We start from the raw sequence: 22,122 nt of genomic DNA on the forward strand, positions 1-22,122 counted from the left end.
GGTGGGTCCTGGTTTACCCAGTCCATAGCTCTTCCCCAGAAAAGCCCTGCGTGCGGATTTGTGCAGGTGAGGGGCAGAGGAATAAGGAGCTGCCCGGTCTGAAGAAAGGCAGCGGAGGGGATTGCGCCAGCAAGGCCCTCCACCGCTGTAACCTACGGACGTGACGCTCTCTTGCAGCCCCGTTATGCAGTAACTGTGAAATTTGCTCATTGAGCCCTTGCCACAGTTCTCCAGATTTGTGTGTCCAGCCGCATTTTCGGTCACACAGCAGGAGCGGGGCTGGGGGGCTGTGCAGCAGCTAGAGAGCCTCAATAAATGCTATACTTGCCGTGGCTACAGCTTTGTGCAATAGGCCTTCCCCATCCTGTAACTCTGATAACCCTAATATGTGGGGATGGATCAGTATGCATTAGGCACAGAAAAGGTAGAAAAGGAAAGGTCATGCCTATTTACACTCAGCTCAAGCTACAGCCTTTCTAGTTCAAGAACATACTCTAAACTGAAAGAAAGTGGAGAGTTATCTCAAAATAAAAAAAGCAAAGTTTAAATGAGTCTCAGGTTTTGCCGTTTATAAGCATTATAAAGAATGATTTGTTTCCTGAGGTGCTTTCTGTTAGTCACGTGGAGTCACTGAATCATCAGTTTTGCTGACTGTAACTAAACCATTCATAGAGGATTGCAGGAATCGTTACCAAGAAGGTAGGTTATTAACCTGTAAAAGCACAGAAAAGAGGACAAAAATCTCAGTTTGAATTTTGCGGCTGGATAGATCTGGTAAACTCAAAGCTGTATGAGTTTTTTTGTTGGCAAAGATGTGTCTGCTCTTGATCAGAGTGTGCTAATGTGATACGCTGATTTTATGTCAATACAAAGGCCTCTCTCACAAAACATGCATGTATACACATATGCACACACGCACATATATATATATGTATGTGCATGCACTCTTATATGCCTGAATTTGAAAATCCTCTCTAGCTGCCCGAAGGGCAGATTTACTTTCCTCTTGAGGCCTAATTATGCTTATTAGAACAAAACTGCCATTTCACACTTGTGTGCCTCAACTTAAGCACCAGCAGCTAGATTTTTTTAAGAGATTTAGTTATTTAAATCTAGAAAAATATTCCTGATGGGTTTCCTAAAGGGATCGTCTACATTTGCTAGTGAATTAGGCACGCACTGGGTGCAGCTCTGCATGGTAAAGTACCTCTGAATATCTGATTCCTACCTACATGTTCTACAGAAGCTGATTATGCTCCATAGTGTGTTCAGGCCCCTTTAAATATAGTTATTAGATCTATTGCTCATTAGTTTTGAAAGCATTAGTCTCAAGAAATTTATCATTTTAAGGCTGTAAACTAGGCTTGCAGTCTTCCCTTGGAGCTTCAGGGGATGTTATCTCTTTATATACAAATCACACTGGGAAAAAACTCTCCTAACTAATGTATGTACTTTTTTTCCTGCACTACATTTCTTCAGTTATCTTATGAGTACTTTTTTGTCAGGGTTACCTTACGTCTTTGTGAATACAGATCTGCTAGCAGAAATATTATGAGGCCACCTAAGATCCTGAAGCCAGAGCCAAGAAAAGGACACGGAGGAAAATACTCTCGAAAATAATTACTGAGCAAGAAAATATGCGTGCATATCATACTCAAGTGTTTTAAGACATAGTTCCTGAAGCATAATACATTTGAGGAGTCAGGCATTTTGTAGGGTGTCTACTCCATGTCAAAAAGGAAAGGTATTTAGTCTTCCAGTAAAAAACACAGAACAACAACAAAAAAACTCAACCCCTCCCCCCCAAAAATGCAGTTTTATCTGGAGCCCCAAAGGAATCTGCAGATGTATACCCCCTGCATGAGAACAAAGTCTTCAGTCGCTAGAATGTAATGCTATAAAAACAAATACTACAAAGCCTGGTAACAGGGGGATGTCTCACTTGCATATTTTTTGTGACCATCTTGGTTTGCAGAGAAGGGGGTCCCCAAAGCATGTGAGCCAGCAGGATCTCTTTGTACTGGGTCGCTGTCTGTTTGGCCAGATGTCTTCCCAACAGTGAGACAGAAAAACCAGAGCTCTTATTAAAATAAGTCGGGGAAGGGAATGGAAAAAAAGCATGTGTCCAGTGAAACGAGGCACATTGTGTCCCATCTGATATTTATTAAACGTTGATCAAATCAGCAGTGAGAAATGCACATCATCCGGAAGTGACCTTGACTCCCAGGGTTTTGAAGTTAGTGACAAATGTCTGGGAGCAGACCAACATTAAAACCATGTGTACCGAACCCAGAGAGGCGTATGCTGCGCAAGGAGCAACAATAACAAACTGAGAAGATCTGACTTAAGCCGAGAGCCCTGTTTGGCAGGTTTTGCATCTGTTGTGTCAGTGGAATGGGCATGTAGGGTCTTTCCCTGTATATTCACTTTACAGCTTTACAGCTTTCTAGATGAGCTGGAAATCTACACATCTCCTGGAAGAACACCACATTATGGGTAAGCCATGAAAGCAGGCAGCCAAGTGAATAAAAACGCAATTGATTCTGGTGAAAATTTTGTCAGATTAAAATCCAAGTGTGGTTTCCTTCAATACTTGATGCTGAGTTTTTATGACAAAGCTGTATATTTTATGCCAGCCTGCTGGCTTTTGTGTAATCACAGGGAGCACAGGGAATCTTCTCCCAGCTGTTGTTTCTTAATATTTTGGTTACCGTGTCTTTTGAGATCAACCCTTTAATAAAAGGGTCCTTACAGTGACAGACATCTCCTGTATCAGAACAACCCTATTTGGGATTGGTCCTAAGGCAGGATAGTGGGGAAGAACAACTGTGCAAGTCAAATCCAGGTTCCCTGTTTGGAGAGGTTAGGGAGCCCTGATTCTGTTACGTTCATCCTTCCACAGAGAGGGCTACCTTCCCTGTTTTCACCTTTGCTCATAGCCCGGGTTGTTCAACCACACAAAAAGGCACCAGAAACATTCTTCAAAATCTTTTCTTCTGGGTATCTCTAACTTATCTCTATCTCTAACTTTCATGTATTTAGTAAACTCTAAGGTCAGACAGTACTAGCAGCAGAATAGCTGCTACGTAGCTAATAGTTATGTATTTGTAACAAAGAATAAATCCAGTGGTTCTGAAAGACTTACTGTGTCCATCTCCAAGCAGGCAAAAAAAAAAAAAAAAAAAAAAAAAAAAAAAAAAAAAAGCTATTTCAGCTCCCTGATTTTTTATTCCAGCCCTGGACTTGGGGCAAGTTAGATGAAAGTAGTGTGCGTTAGATGACAAGTGAGCTGCAGTTTTAAGCTGGTGTGCAGAAAGAGCCAGCAGGCAATGCAATATAGAGTTCCAGCCCAGCTGAGTTAATGGAATCACTTTAGCCCGTATGATTGCTTTCATACGCTGTGTTTATGTTATTGATACCAACAGGGCTGGATTGTAAAAGATGGAAAGGTCTGGCTTTTGTTGGGGTGCCGCTCTGATGTCAGTTTGAAATACGCTGAAAGTGAAATCTCCCAAAAGCCAAAGTGCTGTTTTATTGGAGCAGCGATAGCGAGGACTGAGACAAGTGAAACCTGATCTTTATGAAGTATTGGAACATATATGATACCAGATGATGAACTGCTATACAGTCAGTGACATCAGCAAACTTTCGGCCCACTGCACTATCCAGGAAGTCAGTGTACAGTGATGGAAAGCAGGGCATGTCATAAAATGAGTAACCTTAATGTGACACCAGAATCAAGTGAAACTTCTCTATGTGCAGTTGCTGTCAGAGATTTAGTTATTTCTGCTTTTCCCTGCACTTTGTACTCTGCAGTCTATCGATCTTCCCAGTAACAGATCTGATCTTGCCTTCATTAGTATGAGAATCAAGCTTTCTGTTATCCATGTGGGTTACAAGGCGAATGTGGTGTGCGTTAAGCTCCAAACTTCCAGTGGTTTTTGGTATGTAGCATGTTCAAAGACTTGCAGAATTGGAATCCAATTCTTAAGTCCTGCAGAGGAAGAGCCTGGCATTCAGGGCATAGTACATAGCACTCAATAAGCTCTGCGTACCAGTTAACAGCAGCAGAAAGGCACCCAAGATGCCATGAGTCCCCCTTATGAAATAATTTCAGTCTCTGAATACCTGCTACAGAACTCTGGAAAACCACACGTTCCCTCTCTGGTCTCTTCAACAACCAGAACTTCCCTCTAGCAAACTCCTTGTGACTGTCTGCGAAGCAAACAAAAACAGCCTACACATCAGGATCCATAAGGATGTTTGTTGAATTATGGACTCTTTGCCATATCTTGTGTGGCACAGGAGTTAGCAGTCTTCCAAGTCCCAGCACCGCCAAATGGGCTCTGCATTTGCCCATCTCTGACAGCTTCTTTCTTTTTTACCTACACAGGAAGGAGAGAATCCTCCCCCCTCTGCCGTTTCTGTTCTTAGGTTTATACATGTGATCTTTGTTTTATTTTCCTCTGATATATCTGAAAAAAAAAATCTGAATGTGCCCAACTGGTCTTATGCCTAAATCCCAAGTATTGCAAATCCATGACATCACTTTCATCACACGGCAACAGGATATGGCATCAGAGCTGAAAGGCTTAGGAAACATGAGATAACACAATGTGGAAAGAGGAGCTGACCTGCACAAGATGCGTTGCTGCCTTGTCCAAGGCTAATATACATGCAAAGGGTATTGAGAAAAATGCCTTGTCAAATAAACTTTGTATAAATCCTCTTCCTGAGTTGCTTCAGCATGGTAATCCCTCCTTCAAGTACTGTAGGCTTAAGGAAGTCACTAGAAACTGCTGTTCCTTGAGAGGGAAATAGAGTTGACTTAGCTTGGTATGTCAGTCACCAGTCCTCAGTAAACACAGGGGAAATGCCCTGTGCTTTCCTCTTAAAAAGTGAAAAATTAAAAACTGTTCTGCAGAAGGTCATGAGTTGGGAAAAGCAAAATCAGCTGTAGGTTACGCCTCAGGGGAAATATAAGTTACTCATAAAAAGTTACAGAGCAAGTTTTGATTAGTTAAGTAATCTGGTACATGCAATTTATTAGAGCTTAAAGCTTTCCTATGGGACTCCTCTAATGGTACACAAATAGAGTAAAATATCAAAAAGAAGTGCATTTTTTGACAGACACAGAAAGCTACATTTATCCTGATCTACATAATGCACATTGGAAGGAGGGATAAATCCAGCACATTCATTCCAGCACAGTCATCAGATTTTCTTGTTTTTACACATTCATCTTTCTTCTGAATTTCTTGGTAACTTATTCAAATCTTCCATTACTTTCAAGCTGTTTCAGAGGATCCCATGGAGAAAAGAGGAATATTGGTTCCCCCCCCCAATAAGCTGACTGATATCAAAACATGCTGTTAAAAGTTCAAATATCAAACAGTAAAGGTTTATTTTTGCTTATCAACTTGATGCCCCTTTTCCTAAACTTTTCTACCTGGACAAAATAATCAGCATGATTTTACCAGTATAGATCTACCACTAGGTTTACCAGTGGGGTATCCTTTATTCTCTTGGGAAATGGTACTTTCCAAAACAAAACAAAAATCTCCTTACGGGAAGAAAACATTCACATGGTAGCCATTTTTGGTGACTGTTGCAAAATAGGGCCAGTACTCCTATCAGCTTCTCACAACACCATTTTACATCTGTGTTTTCATCCTGCCTGAGTATCTACTGTCTCCTGTTGCCAGTGCAGGGAGACTGGATGCTGGGAGGTGCTACTGCAGGATGCTGACAGCAACCATTTGAATAACCATTTGACTTCCAAAGCTCCCCATAGCTTCTGAAGCTCCTGAAAATAGTACTGTCTCTTGGTAAAGCCACGTTTTTTCCAGTGAAATAGAACCTACTTCTCTTTAATGCTGTGAAATCCGTAAGTGATTGTATAGCTAAACTGATGCTTTAACAGCTGTGGAGGCTATTCAGGCAGCACAGGCGAATAGGTACCCGTTTATCATCTGCTTACATAAATATTTCATTCTTTAGAAAATAGAGGAGAAGAAATAGGGAGATAAAACCAGCAATGTGTTCTTTGCCCTTGTTTTAAATTTCTTAAAATCTTCTTTTGCAGGTATTCAGGAGGGGACTCAATGTACCAAATGTAAAAATAATTGGGCACTGAAGTTTTCCATCATCCTATTATATATTTTATGTGCCCTGTTAACAATTACAGTAGCCATTCTGGGATATAAAGGTATGTATGTATGGAGCACAAAATTTCACTTCCAATTAAAAATCCAAGTGCATTTCCACATATTAGGCAATTTATTACATTTTCTCTTGAAATATGAATATGTTTGGCAGTGGGTTTCCTAGTATAACATATCAACATCTGCATATCAATGAACTGCAACTTTAGATTTTCACTTCCAAATAATTATGAAGTTTTGAAATTAGATTAAGAATTATCTAAGAAATTTGGAAAAAAAAAAGGAGAAGGTTAGAATAAAATGATTATTTTTCCATCGTGAAAGAGTATTAGCTGGGAGACTCAAAACACTGCTTTAAGTTGCTGATCTCTGAAAACTGAATCTGTAGGACACCCACCCTTGTTATGCCTTGATTTCACTGGGCTTTCTTGTACATACCAGCATCTTTCCAGAATAAGTGCCAATGTACTGGGTTACCTGCAGTTCTTTTAATGAGCAAAGTCTAAAGGTGCTTTGAAGATGTGGCAGTAATTTCAGACCATCTAGCTGTTGGCAGCTGGGCAATCCAGTAATGAAGGAAGTTTCATTTGTGCAAGTCCAAGGTAGGGCACATTGGAAAGAGCAGCTTGAAGTTGCCATACGCTGTGGTGACTAATTGTCTGTAGCCATAGCCACTTAGGCATGCTTGTGGATGGATCGAGCTCATGGTCTGCTTGTTGTGCAGTCACAGCCCTTAAAAGTTAAAGGCATGAGATGTGAGTCTCTGCTAAGGAAAAGACAGTGAATAGCACTGTGAGTATTATAACAGGACCCTGCAGCCTGCAGAATGATGTGGAGAAAAGCAAGCTAGCTTTAAATTAGCTTCCTTGAGTATAGCTCTAAGCGTAGCTTCAAAACCCTCCAAGAAGCAGGGTAAATACTCATGTGATTAGCATGCAGTGTGTTGTGTGCTGCCAGCAGCTGCAGTCCTTGCAGAATTGACATCACCTTTGGTCTTTTGCCAGTGAAAGAAAAGGAAATTGTAGAAATAGAAAGGGATAAATACTTATTTTAAAGGATTGAATCCAGTTTAGAGTGGGAACTCTTTGAGTTAGATGAAAATTTAACAAGGGAAACGAGAGGATGCGAAGGGTAGATAGAGTCACATAGATGCTCCTTTTTCATTATAAACAACAGAGATTGCAGTACATTGAAACATAATGTAAAGAACAGCAGTATGTATATAACTGATCAGATGTTTTCCCAAAGAATGTGTAACTGGCCACTGAAAGTAAGGTTTCAAGGAAAAGAACTATGCAGGATTCAAGAACTTCCCTTGATATATAAAGATAAAATTGTTTGTTATACGAGCTATAGTGATATAAATCTGTAGAGATCTGCTTACAACAGGTAAGGGTGTGATCATTCCAGGCTATAACCCAGCCGCTAAATGTCTGGGATTTAGAAGAATTTTCTTCAAGAGAGTTTTATTACATGGCTGTCATTCTGGGGCTTACTAGAAGAATCAAATCTCACTTGGCACCAGAAACAGTATATCAAGTTGGAGGGACCATTGCTCTGTATTTGCTTTGGCAAACCATTGTTCATGTACATGTAGACATAAAGGAATAAAGAAACTGTCCAAAAAATCTCTTTGGGAGAGGGAGTTTTACTCCCTCTTCTCAATCCACAGTTTTCAAGCTTCTTTCTCCATGAGCCTCTAGCACAGTTTTGTCCTTTCCACAAGCTCTGTTCTCATCTTGAGGCCCCTTAGTGTTGCTACGCTTAATCTGAAACCTACTTTTTGTTCTGGCTAGTTATTTGTGTGTGACTAGCATTTCTGTCATAGCATTACCAAGCAACATTTATCACGGGTGAGACCAAAAGGATTTCCTCACCCACTAAAATGCCAAAAGAATATAGGAACATGCGTAATGCACGTCCTGTTCACTGACCTTAAGACATCTTGGTGTCTGCGCCACCTAAATTCCAAGGAAGGAGGTATACATTGGAGAAGAGTCCTTTTCAGTCCAAAGTGACCCTTCAGAAACTCCAAGCAGCAAATTATCATGTCACGTATAAATATTGTCTTTTGCATCCTCCTGTTTGAGAGCTTTGTCTCCACCATGCCTGAAGCACTAACTTGCAGGGAAACCATGAGTTAGGCAAAACTCTGACTTAGTCAGAAGAAAACAACATCACAGTACCTAGTCAAATTATTGAGGTGCTTTTGCAAGTTAGGAAGGAATTAAGCCTTAATGGAAGAACAGAACACAAAATAAAATTTTATAATGCTCTTGAACTTTACCCTCTGCATCAAAGTTTGGCTTGTCTTTTTTTATTGTGATATTATGCTGAAAGAAGGAATTCTGCTGGCATCAGGGATTCTTTCAATCTCTTAGCTAAGTTTCCATTAAACTTGCCTCCTACACTTATGTTTATAAAGCCCAAAACTACTTTTAAAACTTTCATTTCCTACATGGTATTTAGATATCCTGTGTGATTTAAAATGTTAAAGCTACTAATCAGTGGATTAAATATGGCAGGCAAAAAATAACTCAATGGGAGGCAAAATCAACATAGAACAAACCTCCAAATTGGTGGCAAAAACTGCATAGTAAGCTGGAGAAAGCTGAAACCAAAACATGAATTAAACATCAAGGTCATCAGGGAATTGAAAGTTGAGTTTACTAGTAGTTTACCTTCAGAAGAAATATTAAATTATTTTTTAAAATCTTAATAAAGCAACCTTTAATTTTTACACATGCTTTCTTAAATTAAATGCAAAAAAACCTGAAATTACATTTTTGTGACACCAGCCAGCATCTGTTTAAAGTGAATGATCATTCTCTGACTCACTCCAATAAGGGAAGTTAACATGCTCTGAATTTGAATTTCTGATAGTTGTCTGACTCTGCTCAGTCTTTATTTTGAAGTTTTTTGACGAGTACCCACTGTGACTTTCATATACTTATTTTACCTGTCTCTCAGACAGTGTTTGCTTAAGCCAACATATGCTGGTGAGATGGGACTTTTTGCTCTTGCTTCTTGCCTGAGCCTCAGGAAGTGGGTCCAGTGCAGACACTTCTCACTGTTCTAGTCAGCAACTACTTAAAGTTTTTGCTTCGTTTGGAGGACCTTTAACAAATTTCCGTAGTGACCTTATCACTCATCGGAAAGTGAGACTTTTCTTCAAGACAGAGAACATATTTGCCCTGCAGATCACAGTGTAGAGATGTCTGACCCAGCTGAGAATGAAGATGAAGCTACCCAGAGCAAGCCTGAGGCACAGACAGTCATTGCTCTTTTCTTTTTTTCTTTTTTTTTTTTTCAATAGTTGCAGACTTTTGTGAGCAGCAGAAACTTACTTTGACCGTGGCTGTCTTTACTCATTCTCCCCACAGTTCATCCTTTCCCCTAGTAGAGGGAGGGGGCTGAGGAAGGTAAATAAGCTGTGGCTTGCTTGGGGAGGGTATTTAGACAGGCAATCGAGTCATCCATGGTTTGTTTGACAACAGAGGCTAAGATCCTGCTCCTGTACAAAGCAAACATATATATTGGCTTGTCTGTGGGATGACAAAGCTGAGTTTTGCCTGCATCACTGCAAATCCTTGAGTTATCTCTGCCGTTAGCCTAGGCAGAGCTCTCAATTGCTGCAGCTGCTGGAGCCAGTGGTTTGGAGTTGGCTCTGGACTCTCTCCCGTACGCTTCACAGTGCAGCACTGGCTTGCTCTCTGAGGGGAGACAGAATTAAAATAAAGGTAATAGTTTGCCCAATAGAGCTAATTCTGCATTTCACTTCAGTTAATCTGCGTACGGCACTGACAGTTTAGTGTCAAATAGGCAAAAATCAGTACCTTCCGTATTTGAAAAAAGCCTTCTCCATCTAGCCTCTCTAAACCAGCATCTTCCAGGCCAGACCATACTGATTCAGGGCTGTTATCTGATTTCCAGTTACACAATAGAATTAAAATTTACTACTTTCTGTGAGAGACAAACTATTGAGGATAGAATGACCTTTTAAGAGTGATCATTAGTGATCTTGCAGGCCAAGCATCCCCAGATATCACAGCCAATTGTAACTAGTACCAGTGAGACACCTCTTGGGGTGTTCTACACAAAAAGCATTCATAGCTGCAGAGCAGCTACAGTCTTTTTAAGGCATTTTTCAGAGTTTTGACAATGAAAATAGCATACTCTATTCTATCTGCAGTTCCTTTCAAATTCATCTCCTTGCCAGCATAGGCTACTGTGTATTGGCAGGATTTCTATTATTTTCATTTGCTTTAGACTTTTCCAGAGAACATTTTAATCCAAGTTACCAGTGCTAGATTCTTTTTCAATCATGAAAAATTCTTGTTGTTACAGAACAGCACAAAAATCTCAGTTTTATAAGCTTCAGAGCTGAACAACAGACTGGCTCCATTTGAACTATGAAAGGAAGAAACTGCATTTTGCTTAAATTAATATTAAGAAATATTCATTTGCACAACTGGAGAAGATAAGTGAATGTTACACTGAATCAGGATTAACAGGATCTATAGTTGATGAGATACTGCCCATCAAGGCCAAGGTTCAGCACAAACACTTGGAGTAAGCCTGATTTTTAAATCCAGATGCTTTCCCTAGGTCCTCCATAAGTGCCTCAGATATGAACACCACAAGGAGCTACCTAGAGCTAATCAAAAAGAAAGGCCAAACATGGTCCCCATGCTCACTGCATGCAATACACAGATGTATATAGACCTCAGTGGAAAACTAAGTGAAGGACTACTGATCTGGGCTCCAACCTGGAAGAGAGTTTGGGCAAAAGCAGAGGCACAAAGCATTTCAAAAAGCATCTTTAATAGGCAGAAGGACCAGTGAAACATTAGTGTTATACTGAGAGGAAAATGTCCCTCCTAAGGCAGAGGGTATTGAGCAATGGTCCCCCTGAAAATGCAAAGTCAAAATTGTAGCCTGGATCTGGCATTTAGCAGGCCAGCTGCCATCATCTCAAATACAGAAATCTACCTCTGACTCTATTTTTATGAGCACAGTAAAACCTCTGTTTTGCTGACTTGTTAGCAGTAGGGAAAGGAGAAAGAAGGTAATTCACCAAAGGATGTCTGGTCACCTCAGAAAATCTTGGCACTTTGGTATAACTCCACTCACCTCGGTATAGTTACACCAGCGATAATCTTGGCCTGCTGTTTTTTGTGTTGATATTTTGGAAGCATTAAAAACCTGTGGTATATCTGTGGTACCTGTGGTCAGAAAAACAAGTTAAAAAAGAATCAAGAGGAGTCCTTGTTGGACCATGCCTTAAAGGTCTAGGGTGCTTATGGTTGCTTGTGGGTAGCAAAAGATCTTCTAAAATTCCATTTCAGGTAGAAAACAATTCCTTCCATGGCAGCAACTTCTTCAAGGTTATTTCCTGGCTGCAGATTGTCTCAGGGACAGAAGGAGTTTGTGGTAGCCACTGCCCCTACACTGGCCTACAGAACTGGCTTCACTAGCCAAAGACCTGGGAAACACCTTATTTCTTCTGTATGAACAAGGCGGGCTGGCACCATGCCTCATGTAGGGTCAGCGCAGATCCATTCTGCTCCCAACATAGCCAAAGAGCTAAGTAATCTGGTGATGAGAAGACATTTCTGGTCCTGGTTATGGTTTGAATGCAAAAGCATATCAAACTAGGTTTAACGTGGAAGCTGAAGGTTGCTTCTAGCCTTGCAAGCATTGCTTCAGCAATACGTATTTTTATCTCTGTAAGGCACTCCAGGCTCTTATTTGTTGTGCTGTCTTTTTCCATTTCTGTATCAATGCCATCAAATCATCCAATTGTCTCAGTGACAACAAAATGGCTCAGACATTATCAAAATAAAGAGCACATCAGAGAAAGCCATAAATCTGCACTTGCTGAATGACTGTCCATTCAATCTTAATGAGTCAGAATGGTTTCTTGGAGTGCTGTGTGTGATTATCAAAATGTTTAAGAGTTGTTCAAAAGCATTTTAATAATTGCATCTTCGAACTGGTGTCTCAGACTAAAGTCTGATAGCTAGGAGGCAGTTTTTAATAATCTAAAGACTCAGAGTAAAAATATTGGCTCACTTTAAGGACAAATTTGCCTATAGCAAAATAAAAGCAATTCTTCCACCTCACTTCTGGGCCTTGAGCAACGTCTATATTCATCATGCTGAGGTGTGTTTTTAGCATGGAGATATTGTTAAAAGAAAACGCCTTGGTTCAAGAGGAAAACTGTCAAAGAGGGTTCTCCTCATTTATGAGAGAGACTGTTCGTTAGCAAAAAAATGTTTGGTGAATGTTGGCATATTGAAGAGCTTTCTAGAAGAATGCCAGGTTATATAAGAGAGCATCTTTCTGACATTTCACAGAATAACAGTAGAGTTCAGTGGCAACCAAAGCAATTTTAAAGGTATTTTTGTTTGAACTTAGTGGTATTCTTTTGGTTTGCTTTAGCATTTTTAGCTTTTTTCATAATTTCACTTTTCTTCTTTCCTTAATGTACTGTTCTCTTTCTCCTAGTTGTAGAAAAAATGGACAATGTCACAGGTGGCCTGGAAACGTCCCACAGAAGATATACAGAAAAACTCACAGAGGTGGAGAGTGGTCTGAAGAAATTAGGTAATCTACGTGCAAGCAAAGCCCTGTTGTATTATGCCTTTGAGGTATTATCCTGGCAGATAGGGACTGGGAATTTGTCTGCAAAATCTCTGACCGTGACAAGATATAATATTTACATTCCTATTTCTCAAGTACTTAAAAATGGTTAAGACCATCTCTACTTAGTACAGTAAAGTGTTAAGTATACCTTAACATTTGCAGTTCCCACTGAAGTCACTCTGAAATCATTTATACTTTTATAATGGACACTTAAAAGTTGTCCTGGAGAGAGTCTTCTCTAAGATGACTCATGAGAGATGTAAAATATAGCAGAAGTTGTAACACAAAAGAAGAGATTCTAAATCATATAAAAATCTGTCAGTCATCTTGATAATGTTTTAGCAATTAAAATGCAAAACTGAAATCCATTTTAAGGGGTGCACAAATAATAGACTCTTAGCCCTGAGGCAAGTTGATAACTTCTACGAAATGTGCCCTAAAAATCTCCAAGAGTACAGGACACAAAGCTGTTACGAGCTCAGCTCTTTTAAGTATTATCACACTTCTAAATTTGCAGAAAATTAGAAAAAGATAATGTGTAAGGATTCTGCTTAATAGATAGACATTTCTGCCTTTCTTTCTCGTCTAGAAAGGAAGCAAAGCTATTTATTAGCAGTTTATGTATACATAAACTTACAGTTTGTATAATTAGCTTAATATAGACATAGATAAACACATATGTGCATTTGCTTCTTGAAATACATTTTGTTTAGCTTCATAGGCCATATATTGAGATATCCATTGCTTGGAAAAATTATAGCTTGCAATAATAGCTTGCAACTTGATCATAAATTTTTACATCTTTTTTCCTCCTCAAAAAGTAAATACATTCTGAAGTATTTACACACTGCATTTAGTTCTAAGACATGGAATAATTCAGTGGCAGGTACTTGCAGTGATACATTTACAGAATAAATGTTACACCTGAAAGCATGTACAACATTTTGGAGTTTTATTGATCAAATCACAACTTGGAGCACCTTTGATCCAGGTCATGCAGAAGCATTTTGTACACTATGGACTGGATAGCCTATAACTGGCAAGATGCTCAAGACCATCAGTTCCCATTTAAGTTGACTTGCCAAGGAAGAAGTTTAAATAGTTGTGGGGCAATGTATGTGAGAGGCATAAAGATAAGAGAGCTGTTGTAAAGTTGGAGGGATAGCCGCATGAGATAAATGAAAGACAAGCCTTTAGGGATTAGCTATGTCTGGACATGGCAGTTGTTAGAGCTGCATGAAGAACACAATATAATTTGAGCTATAACTGAGATGTAAATGTAGATGCCAGAGTGAGATGAGTGACAGGGAGAGGAGCTGTGCTTTGGCAAGGTGTCCATTTGCAGAAGACTCCTTAAACATTCCAGACTGAACTCTCTCTCTCTCAAGCCACCATTTGCTGTTAGCCATCATGATTCATTCAAACATACCAAAAGAAAGCTCCATGCCAAACTGTACTCACTGCAGTTTATGAAGACCATCCTTCCCTCCCTTGGAATCATTTACATGGACTTAAGACTCTGTAATTGGTAAACATAGCTGGACTTAGATGAGGACAAGAATATATGAAGTGTGTAGCAGAGGGAAGTGACTGAGGTCAAGAAAGGGAATCTTCCCTAAAAGTGAGTTTTGACTACTCATTTCCTTGGTTTCTACGTCCTGGTTGGTGAGCTGGGCAGCCTCAGAAGCTTAATCACACTCAGAAAAGCTCCCAGAAGTATACTGTAGAGCAGTGTAAGCAAGAAGAGAGATGTTCCTCAAAGATTAAAGGTTTTGCCTTGCTAAAACTTGGAACATGAGGAAGCAGTAAAAGATATGTCATAGAACGCACTAGTGGTATATTAGAGAGAGAAAAAAAAAGAAATGCATCCTATCCTGTCATATCTGGAGTGGCCTGCTGGCAAAGCTTTTGTCTTTAGCCTGAATTGTTTTAAAATAGACATTAGAACTCTTCTAAAACTAAAACAAAGATTTTTTAAAAATAGCTATATGTACTAAATCACAGTGAAAATATTTCACTGTGAGAATAAGGAAGAGAAAAATACGAACTGCTAAAATCTGCTTCTGAGCTTCCTTATAAAGCCACCTGTAGCTTCAAAACATAAACTTACTGTTACTTCTCTAATATTTCGAATTTTGCTTATCATTCAATTGTTGTTCAGGTTACAAACAGTATTTGAAATCATATATTCATCATAATTTGTAACTGTCATTTTTCCCATATGTGACAATAGAACCACCATTCTGTTCTCCTTGGCAAGACACAAGGTCTTAACCTATTTCTACTTTTATGGTTTATTGCTTTATGGTTTCTCTCTTCTGGAAGAGATAGTGTAGAAGTTCTACTGATAGAAAATTTTGACAGTCTAGCTGTATTAAAAATATACTGTGCTTGTTTGTATTGTGTTTTAAAAATGCATCCTAAAGCCTTTCAATTTTTTCCTGTCTAACAGATGACCAAGCTGGACAAAAAGCCATGAATACAAACACTGAACTGTCTAGCTTCAGATCTGATATTCTGTCTCTTCGTCAGCAGCTTCATGACATTGCAGAGAAAACAACTAGAAATAAAGATACACTGGAGAAGCTGCAAGAGTCTGGAAATGTATTAGATGATAGACAGAGCCAAATGAAAAGCATCTTAGATAGCAACTCTTTCATGATTATCAGTGTCAATAAGACTCTTCAGGCATATACTGGCTATATCAACAATCTTCAACAGGACACAAGTAATATCCAAACAAATTTGCAAAACCAAGTGCATTCTCATAATGTGGTCATCATGAACCTGAACAATTTAAACCTGACACAAATACAGCAAAGAAATCTTATCAGTGTTCTGCAGAAGTCAATGGAAGATACAAGTTTGGCTATCCTAAGAATCAAAAATGACTTCCAAAATCTGCAGCAGGTTGTCCTTCAAGCCCGGAAAGACACTGATTGGCTTAAGGAGAAAGTACAAAATTTACAGACTTTAGCAGCCAACAACTCAGCATTGGCAAAAGCTAACAACGATACGCTTGAAGACATGAACAATCAGCTCAGCTCCTTCAGTGGGCAAATGGAGAACATCACCACAATTGCCCAAGCGAACGAACAAAATCTAAAGGATCTCCAGGAACAGCATAAAGAATATGAAAATAGAACTTCTGCCAAATTCAACCAGCTGGAAGAGCGATTCCAGGTCTTTGAGACCGATGTAGTCAATATCATCAGCAACATCAGCTACACTGCCCATCATCTACGGACACTGACTGGCAATCTCAATGAGGTCAGGACAACTTGTACAGACACCTTAAGTAAACATTCAGATGAGCTGATTTTTATGAACAGCACACTAGCCAATATTCGCTTAGACTCTACATCTCTCAAGATGCAGCAGGATTTGATGAGGTCAAGACTAGATGTTGAAGTTGCCAATTTGTCAGTAATTATGGAAGAAATGAAGCTAGTAGATTCCAAACATGGCCAGCTCATCAAGAACTTCACTATCCTGCAAGGTATGCAAATTCCCTAACAATACCCTTACTGATCTATATTTAATTCCTGCTTGCAAGAACTTCTTTAATTCTGTGAAAGTTTTTTCCCAATGCATGTTGGTACAGAGTCCTGAGTTTTTCCATTATCTAATCTTAAGCTTTGGAAATGGAAATATAGCTTCAATTTTTCTGCCTTACTAATTTTCATACCCCTTCCTTACATACCTGGAATGGGAATGTTATGAAAGAAGGTTCTGACTTAGCAGAATTTTATTCCAGATGACTGACTGGATCTGCTTTTGATTTAGTTTCTAAAATAAGCTAGTGAAGGTGTGGAACCTCAAGAAACCAATCTCTGCTAAGGAGGAAATGGCTAAAAAATATAAGTTGGCCCATTCCCAGGAAGGTCCGCCCTTACTGAAAAACAAGTTTCTATTTCACTTTAAGCCAGTTGTTAGCCTGCCAGAACACATCCTACTTTGCTTGGGTTTTAATCCTTGGATATTTTATTTTCTCCAGAAATAAATAACATCAAGTTTAGGGGGCTTTTCCCAGCCAAGTATTCTTCTAAATGAACACTCATATTGCCAACCTGATGTGAACCAGTCACGCCTACAACTCTAATGACAAATGTAAATCCTTTTCTCCAAATAGAATAGGGCTGAATTAGAGCCCAGATTATACATCAATAACCTTAACCTTTCTCATTTCAACCAGGCCTGAATGACTTCAGAGTAGGAACTTATCTTTGCTGTAGAGTCAGGATAAAAAGAAGACATTGGCAATTGGCCCATCCATGATCAGAATCCAAAATTATTTTGTTGTTTATATATGAAAAGCTGTTACAATATTCCCATTTCCTATCGTATGTATTGTTCTCATTATAACCAGCAAATTAGCAGATAATACTACTGGTCTTTCTTCATGGCTGGCCTACTGCTCACTATCCATCCTTTTTTCTCCTTTGACAACCGAATATTGACAGAGCAACAGAACAGCAGCAGTCCTGTAGTCTAAGAGAGGAGAAGGAGGGCTAGAAAGAAAAAGGAGCGTAGCAGAATAAGAGAATGAAAGTGTCAAAATGTAGTACTGCATTTATTTACTACGTAAACAACACAGTATGTCTTGTAGGGACTGACACCTCAACTGATCACCTGTGGCATTACGTGACTGTCCAGTTCACATGATAAGATGCATCAGAAGTTTTTCTTCTGTATCTTGTACTTCAGGGAGGCTCAGGAAAGAGCAGTGCTATATAATGTCTGAAAAGCAGCTGCACATTTGCAAGAATTGTTGGTCAGATATTCAAGGTGCTGAATATCCAGTGTGGCTGGTCTGAGGTAGATTAAACAAGGACCCCAGGTGGTTTTCTGTTTTGTATTCTGCTCTTACTTTGAATAAATTTTGAATGTTTATACTCTTTCAGGTCCTCCTGGTCCAAGGGGACCTAAAGGTGACAGAGGACCTGCAGGTCCTCTCGGCCCCGCTGGTCTAAAAGGACAAAAAGGAGAGAAGGGAGAGCCAGGACCTCCAGGACCTGCAGGTGAAAAGGGCCCACCTGGGCCAGCTGGGCCACCAGGAGAAAAAGGAGGGAAAGGTTCGAGAGGATCACCTGGCTCCAAAGGTCAGAGAGGCTCTCCTGGTAAGACAGGTCTGCCAGGACCAAGTGGAGACCCAGGGCCACCTGGGCCACAAGGCAAAGATGGTCCTCCGGGGCCACAAGGCCCACCAGGATTTCAAGGACTGCAAGGAACTGTGGGAGAACCAGGCGTGCCAGGACCTCGAGGATTGCCTGGGCTACCTGGAGTCCCTGGGCTCCCTGGTCCAAAAGGCCCACCTGGCCCACCAGGGCCCCCAGGTCCAGGAATGCCAATGGCACTACAAAGTGAACCTACATCAGTGCCCGAGGCTAATGGTAAGCTATCTAAACGCTGCATGGATTCTGTTACAGAAATAGAAATCTACCTAGCAGAGAGTGCCCACCAGTGAGATACTGGTTTATAGTTACCTCTGTTACATGAGTCTCCACTTAATCTCTGCGATTCATAAGGAGCACTCTCAAGTGAAGCTATACCTGTTGGTTTTCCCTCTGATGCTCTGAAATTGATTTTAGTTAATATTTACAGCTAAAGAGAAGGCAGCATGAGTAATAAATAATCCCCTCAATCATGCAGTTTAGCCTTGGTTTCATACTCTGAGTCAGGGTCCCGAGAAGCACATTCCCACACTATCTCTAAGTATATCCTCCACTTAGTTTTAGCCCCATGCGGAAAGATACTGCTGGCTCTTTGATTTATCAGTAATTAGTTTAACACAAAAATTTCACATCACAGGTTGTTCTCCTCGTTGGAAGAATTATACAGAGAAGTGTTACTACTTTTCAATCGAAAGAGAAATTTTTGAAGAGGCAAAGTTATTCTGTGAAGAGAAGGCATCACGCTTGGTTATCATAAACAACAAAGAGGAACAGGTAACTTCTCTTTCCACTTTTCAAGGAGAGACTCTTAGGCAATTCTGTATGTGGAAGGTACAGGGCAAGTGGGAAGCTGAGAACATCACGGATTTATATGTAGGGAAGCAGACACAGTAATGGACTCCAGTTAGCATTTTCTCCACCCTCTGACTGATCAGCAGTTAGTCCGTGTGCAGTGTGAGCAGAGCTGCTGCTGATGGGTATGGAGCACCCAGGAAAGCTGGTGAGAATTGAAGCAGTTTTGAACCCTTGAAGATGGAGTCTGCTGTACCTTGCATATTATTGAAATATATTTTGATAACGTTGAAAATAATTTATTTTTAAATTGTCTCTTGTAAAACACACAGCCTAAGACTACTGTGACCCACAAATGTTTTTATCTAGCTATAAATCTAGCTATACATTAACCACTGTTCAAGATAATTATTGGTGATTATGTAGCAGTGTGAACATCAAGATAAAACTGCTTACTCTTTGCTGTTTTTTTTTCCATATGTATCTATATGAGGTTGCCTGTGGCTTTATATCAAGCTCATTTTCATGACTAGCTCTCTCTGCCTTGCATGCAAACAGTGCTATGGATTCCGGTGTGAGTAAGGGGTTGCAAGCTAACTCATGAAATGCATCTTCAGCTTAGAAAAAATCTCTTTAGCCCTTCCTGCTCTGATAACAAGGATGCTCATGAAGCAAGAGTAGCTCATTAGCGCTGAAGCGGATCATGTTTGTTTGTTATGGACTGAGATCTTTCTTTCACAGCAATGGCTAAAAAGGCAGATTCTTGGGAAAGGCAGCTTCTGGATTGGGCTTACAGATTCAGAGAAGGAAAATGAATGGAGATGGCTGGATGGATCCTTACCAGTTTACACGTACGTAAAAAAAGAACAACGGTGTTTATTCTCTGCAGATGCTACTGTTCTTACTGCCACTTCTCAAAGCAGCATCTAGAAATTATCCAGTGAATCCAGAGGTTTGCAGATGCCAGTGAAATAATACTTTACTTAGGGTAGCACTGAACTGTTTTTTTCTCTCTCCCGTCACAATACACAAGACTTTTATTTCCTCACCAGAAGGAAAACTGAAAATTGAATGAAAGAGTCGCATAACTACACAGTATTCTTGCCAGAATATTTGCTCCTGACTTTTATTACAAAGTGGAGATGGGAAGCACAGACAGTTTTTTTCTGTCTTGCTTTGAATTTTCCTCATTTGCATTACAACTGGCTATAAATAGAGTGCTCATTCTGATAAAAAATGACCAGCCTTTAGATAAAGCCCAAATCCAAGTGGAAAGCATTAAATATAAGGAAAATGCATGAAACCATGATGTCTAAGCTTTGGCCAGCTGAGAGCTGAATTGGCAGCTCTCCAGGAATCGCAGGGCTACACCTAATTAGTCCTAAATGGAACAGATTGCAACCACCCAAACTTTTAATACGAGGAGTGGACTAAAGAGTTTATAGAACTGAGCATGCTGCGCTCCAGAAAAACATGCTACACTCAGTCAGATGTTACGAAATGATTAGCTGTGATCTCATTGGTGTTCATTTTGATGAGAAACATGGAAAAAGTCAGATGTGTTTCAAATGAGCCATAATATTTTTCCCTTTTCCTCCCTCCCTCCCTTCATCTCTCTCTCTCTCTTTATAGCAGCCCTGGGACTGACTCCCACTTCAGCCACTACTTTCAATAGCTTTCCCCTACACTATGGTTTTAGGTGTTAGGCAGTAACTTCAGAACTGTCAGTTACTGATTTTCAAAGTATTTAATTTTTTTCTGGAAAGCTGTGTGTCTTCCCAGGTGCCTAGTGAAATCCTTTGACAGGCAGGCATGTTTTTTAGCTGAGTATGGACCGTATCAGCCAGCAATCACAAGCTCTATTCAACCACCTGTTTCTTCAAGAAAATGGAGCTTTTAAGTCTCGATGTTGGAAGCATTTCTCACTTATTAAACAAAAACAGGATGAGGAAACATTTGCTGTGAGGTCTTTACACGCTGCCTTAAATTACACCAGCAAGGCTTTTTGATCTCAAAAGATCTGTGTACGTAGACTTTGTTAATTAAGTGTTAGCCTGAAAATTCACTTCCCATCCAAACACGGGCCTGTAAAACAGGTAAACCTCTGCTGTGCCTCCAGAGGGGCCCGTGTCGGTGCGGCCAGAGCCCTGAGTGCCTCCACGGATCCCTCTTCCTAGTACCATCTGCTGGCAGGAATGAAGGGAGCAGACTTGCAGGTTCAGAGCAATGCACATGGAGCACTATATGTGCATGTACATTCAGAAACTAAAATAAAGTTCACCGGTCTAAATTTAGGTCTTTGAGTTTGGCAGCCTGGGGCTGAATAGATTCCCTTCCCTGTAATACATCTGTTTTCCATTTTCTGCAAGAGTCATGTATTGTTTGTTTCGACGTGTATTTCCCGTTCAGAACAGATCTCATGATGTTTTCGTTAATTTTCTTCTGGTGAAAAACTGTCACGTGGGCTGTGTTGTGCAATAATATATACTGCTGTTTTGTTGGAAGAAACTGGAAAACTGGGCAACCTGATAACTGGAGCCATGGGCACGGGCCAGGGGAAGACTGCGCCGGGTTAATCTATGCTGGACTCTGGAATGACTTTTACTGTGAAGATGTGAACAATTTCATTTGTGAAAAAGACATGGACAAAGGTAAGCAAGCACTTCATTTGATTATTTCACTCGACCTGTAGCAGGCCAAATTCAAGTCAACTTTACACAGCTAGAGAAAAGATCCAGATGTGTGGCCATATGCTATAGAAATGTGTTGCTAAGGAAAAGGGTGCATCACCCTTAGACCTCTTCTACTCAGCTCCAGCCCAGCTTGAGCTTTTCTAATACTCTGTGTTTTACATACTCTAGATATATTGCACTCTGAAAGGCCAGCCTCCAGAGTGGCCATAACATGGCATGTTCCATTTCCTCACCATCTTCTGGAGACCTTCGATGTGCCTAAAATGTCAGGCATGATTTGGCATGTGTGCTCCAGACCCTGGCCACCTTATAAGCTGTTTTTATAGACCCAGTGCAGTGGGCAAATTTGGTCTTTAGGATAGCTTAGGGACTAGCCTTCCAAAAACAAGTAGACTCTATCCAAAGAATTAATGTTAAAAGCATTTTGTGTGTGTATAACTCTGTGTGGGTGTCTAGAGTGAAGGACAGCATGTAACAGTATAAGGTGCTCTTCCCTTCCTATATAAATTTGTTATTTTAGCAAAACTTCATATTTTACAGGTATTTCTCCTCCTGGACTTACAGAACTTGCATAAGAATTCCTTAAATTTTTTAAGATACCTTGATCTCGGTAAGCTTCCTTTTTGGAAAAGCATTAATTGTTACAGGCTT

At 40.1% G+C, this 22,122-nt stretch overlaps 1 protein-coding gene across 2 annotated transcripts in view; it reads left to right on the forward strand.

Annotated features, from left to right (window-relative positions):
- The window catches only part of COLEC12 (collectin subfamily member 12), a 102,684-nt gene that overhangs the window by 75,686 nt on the left and 4,876 nt on the right, over positions 1–22,122 (forward strand). The window contains exons 3-10 of one of the 2 annotated variants that reach the window (XM_062570208.1): positions 6,086–6,208; positions 12,675–12,773; positions 15,265–16,311; positions 17,717–18,205; positions 18,624–18,760; positions 19,520–19,629; positions 21,284–21,429; positions 22,012–22,081. In XM_062570208.1, the coding sequence (XP_062426192.1) occupies positions 6,086–6,208; positions 12,675–12,773; positions 15,265–16,311; positions 17,717–18,205; positions 18,624–18,760; positions 19,520–19,629; positions 21,284–21,429; positions 22,012–22,046 (2,186 nt within the window). In that variant the 3' untranslated portion in view covers positions 22,047–22,081. The remainder of the gene's footprint in view (positions 1–6,085; positions 6,209–12,674; positions 12,774–15,264; positions 16,312–17,716; positions 18,206–18,623; positions 18,761–19,519; positions 19,630–21,283; positions 21,430–22,011; positions 22,082–22,122) is intronic. The other variant, XM_062570209.1, reaches the window with a different exon arrangement.

The sequence above is a fragment of the Rhea pennata genome, chromosome 2, assembly GCF_028389875.1.
Source record: "Rhea pennata isolate bPtePen1 chromosome 2, bPtePen1.pri, whole genome shotgun sequence".
Classification (NCBI taxonomy): domain Eukaryota; kingdom Metazoa; phylum Chordata; class Aves; order Rheiformes; family Rheidae; genus Rhea; species Rhea pennata.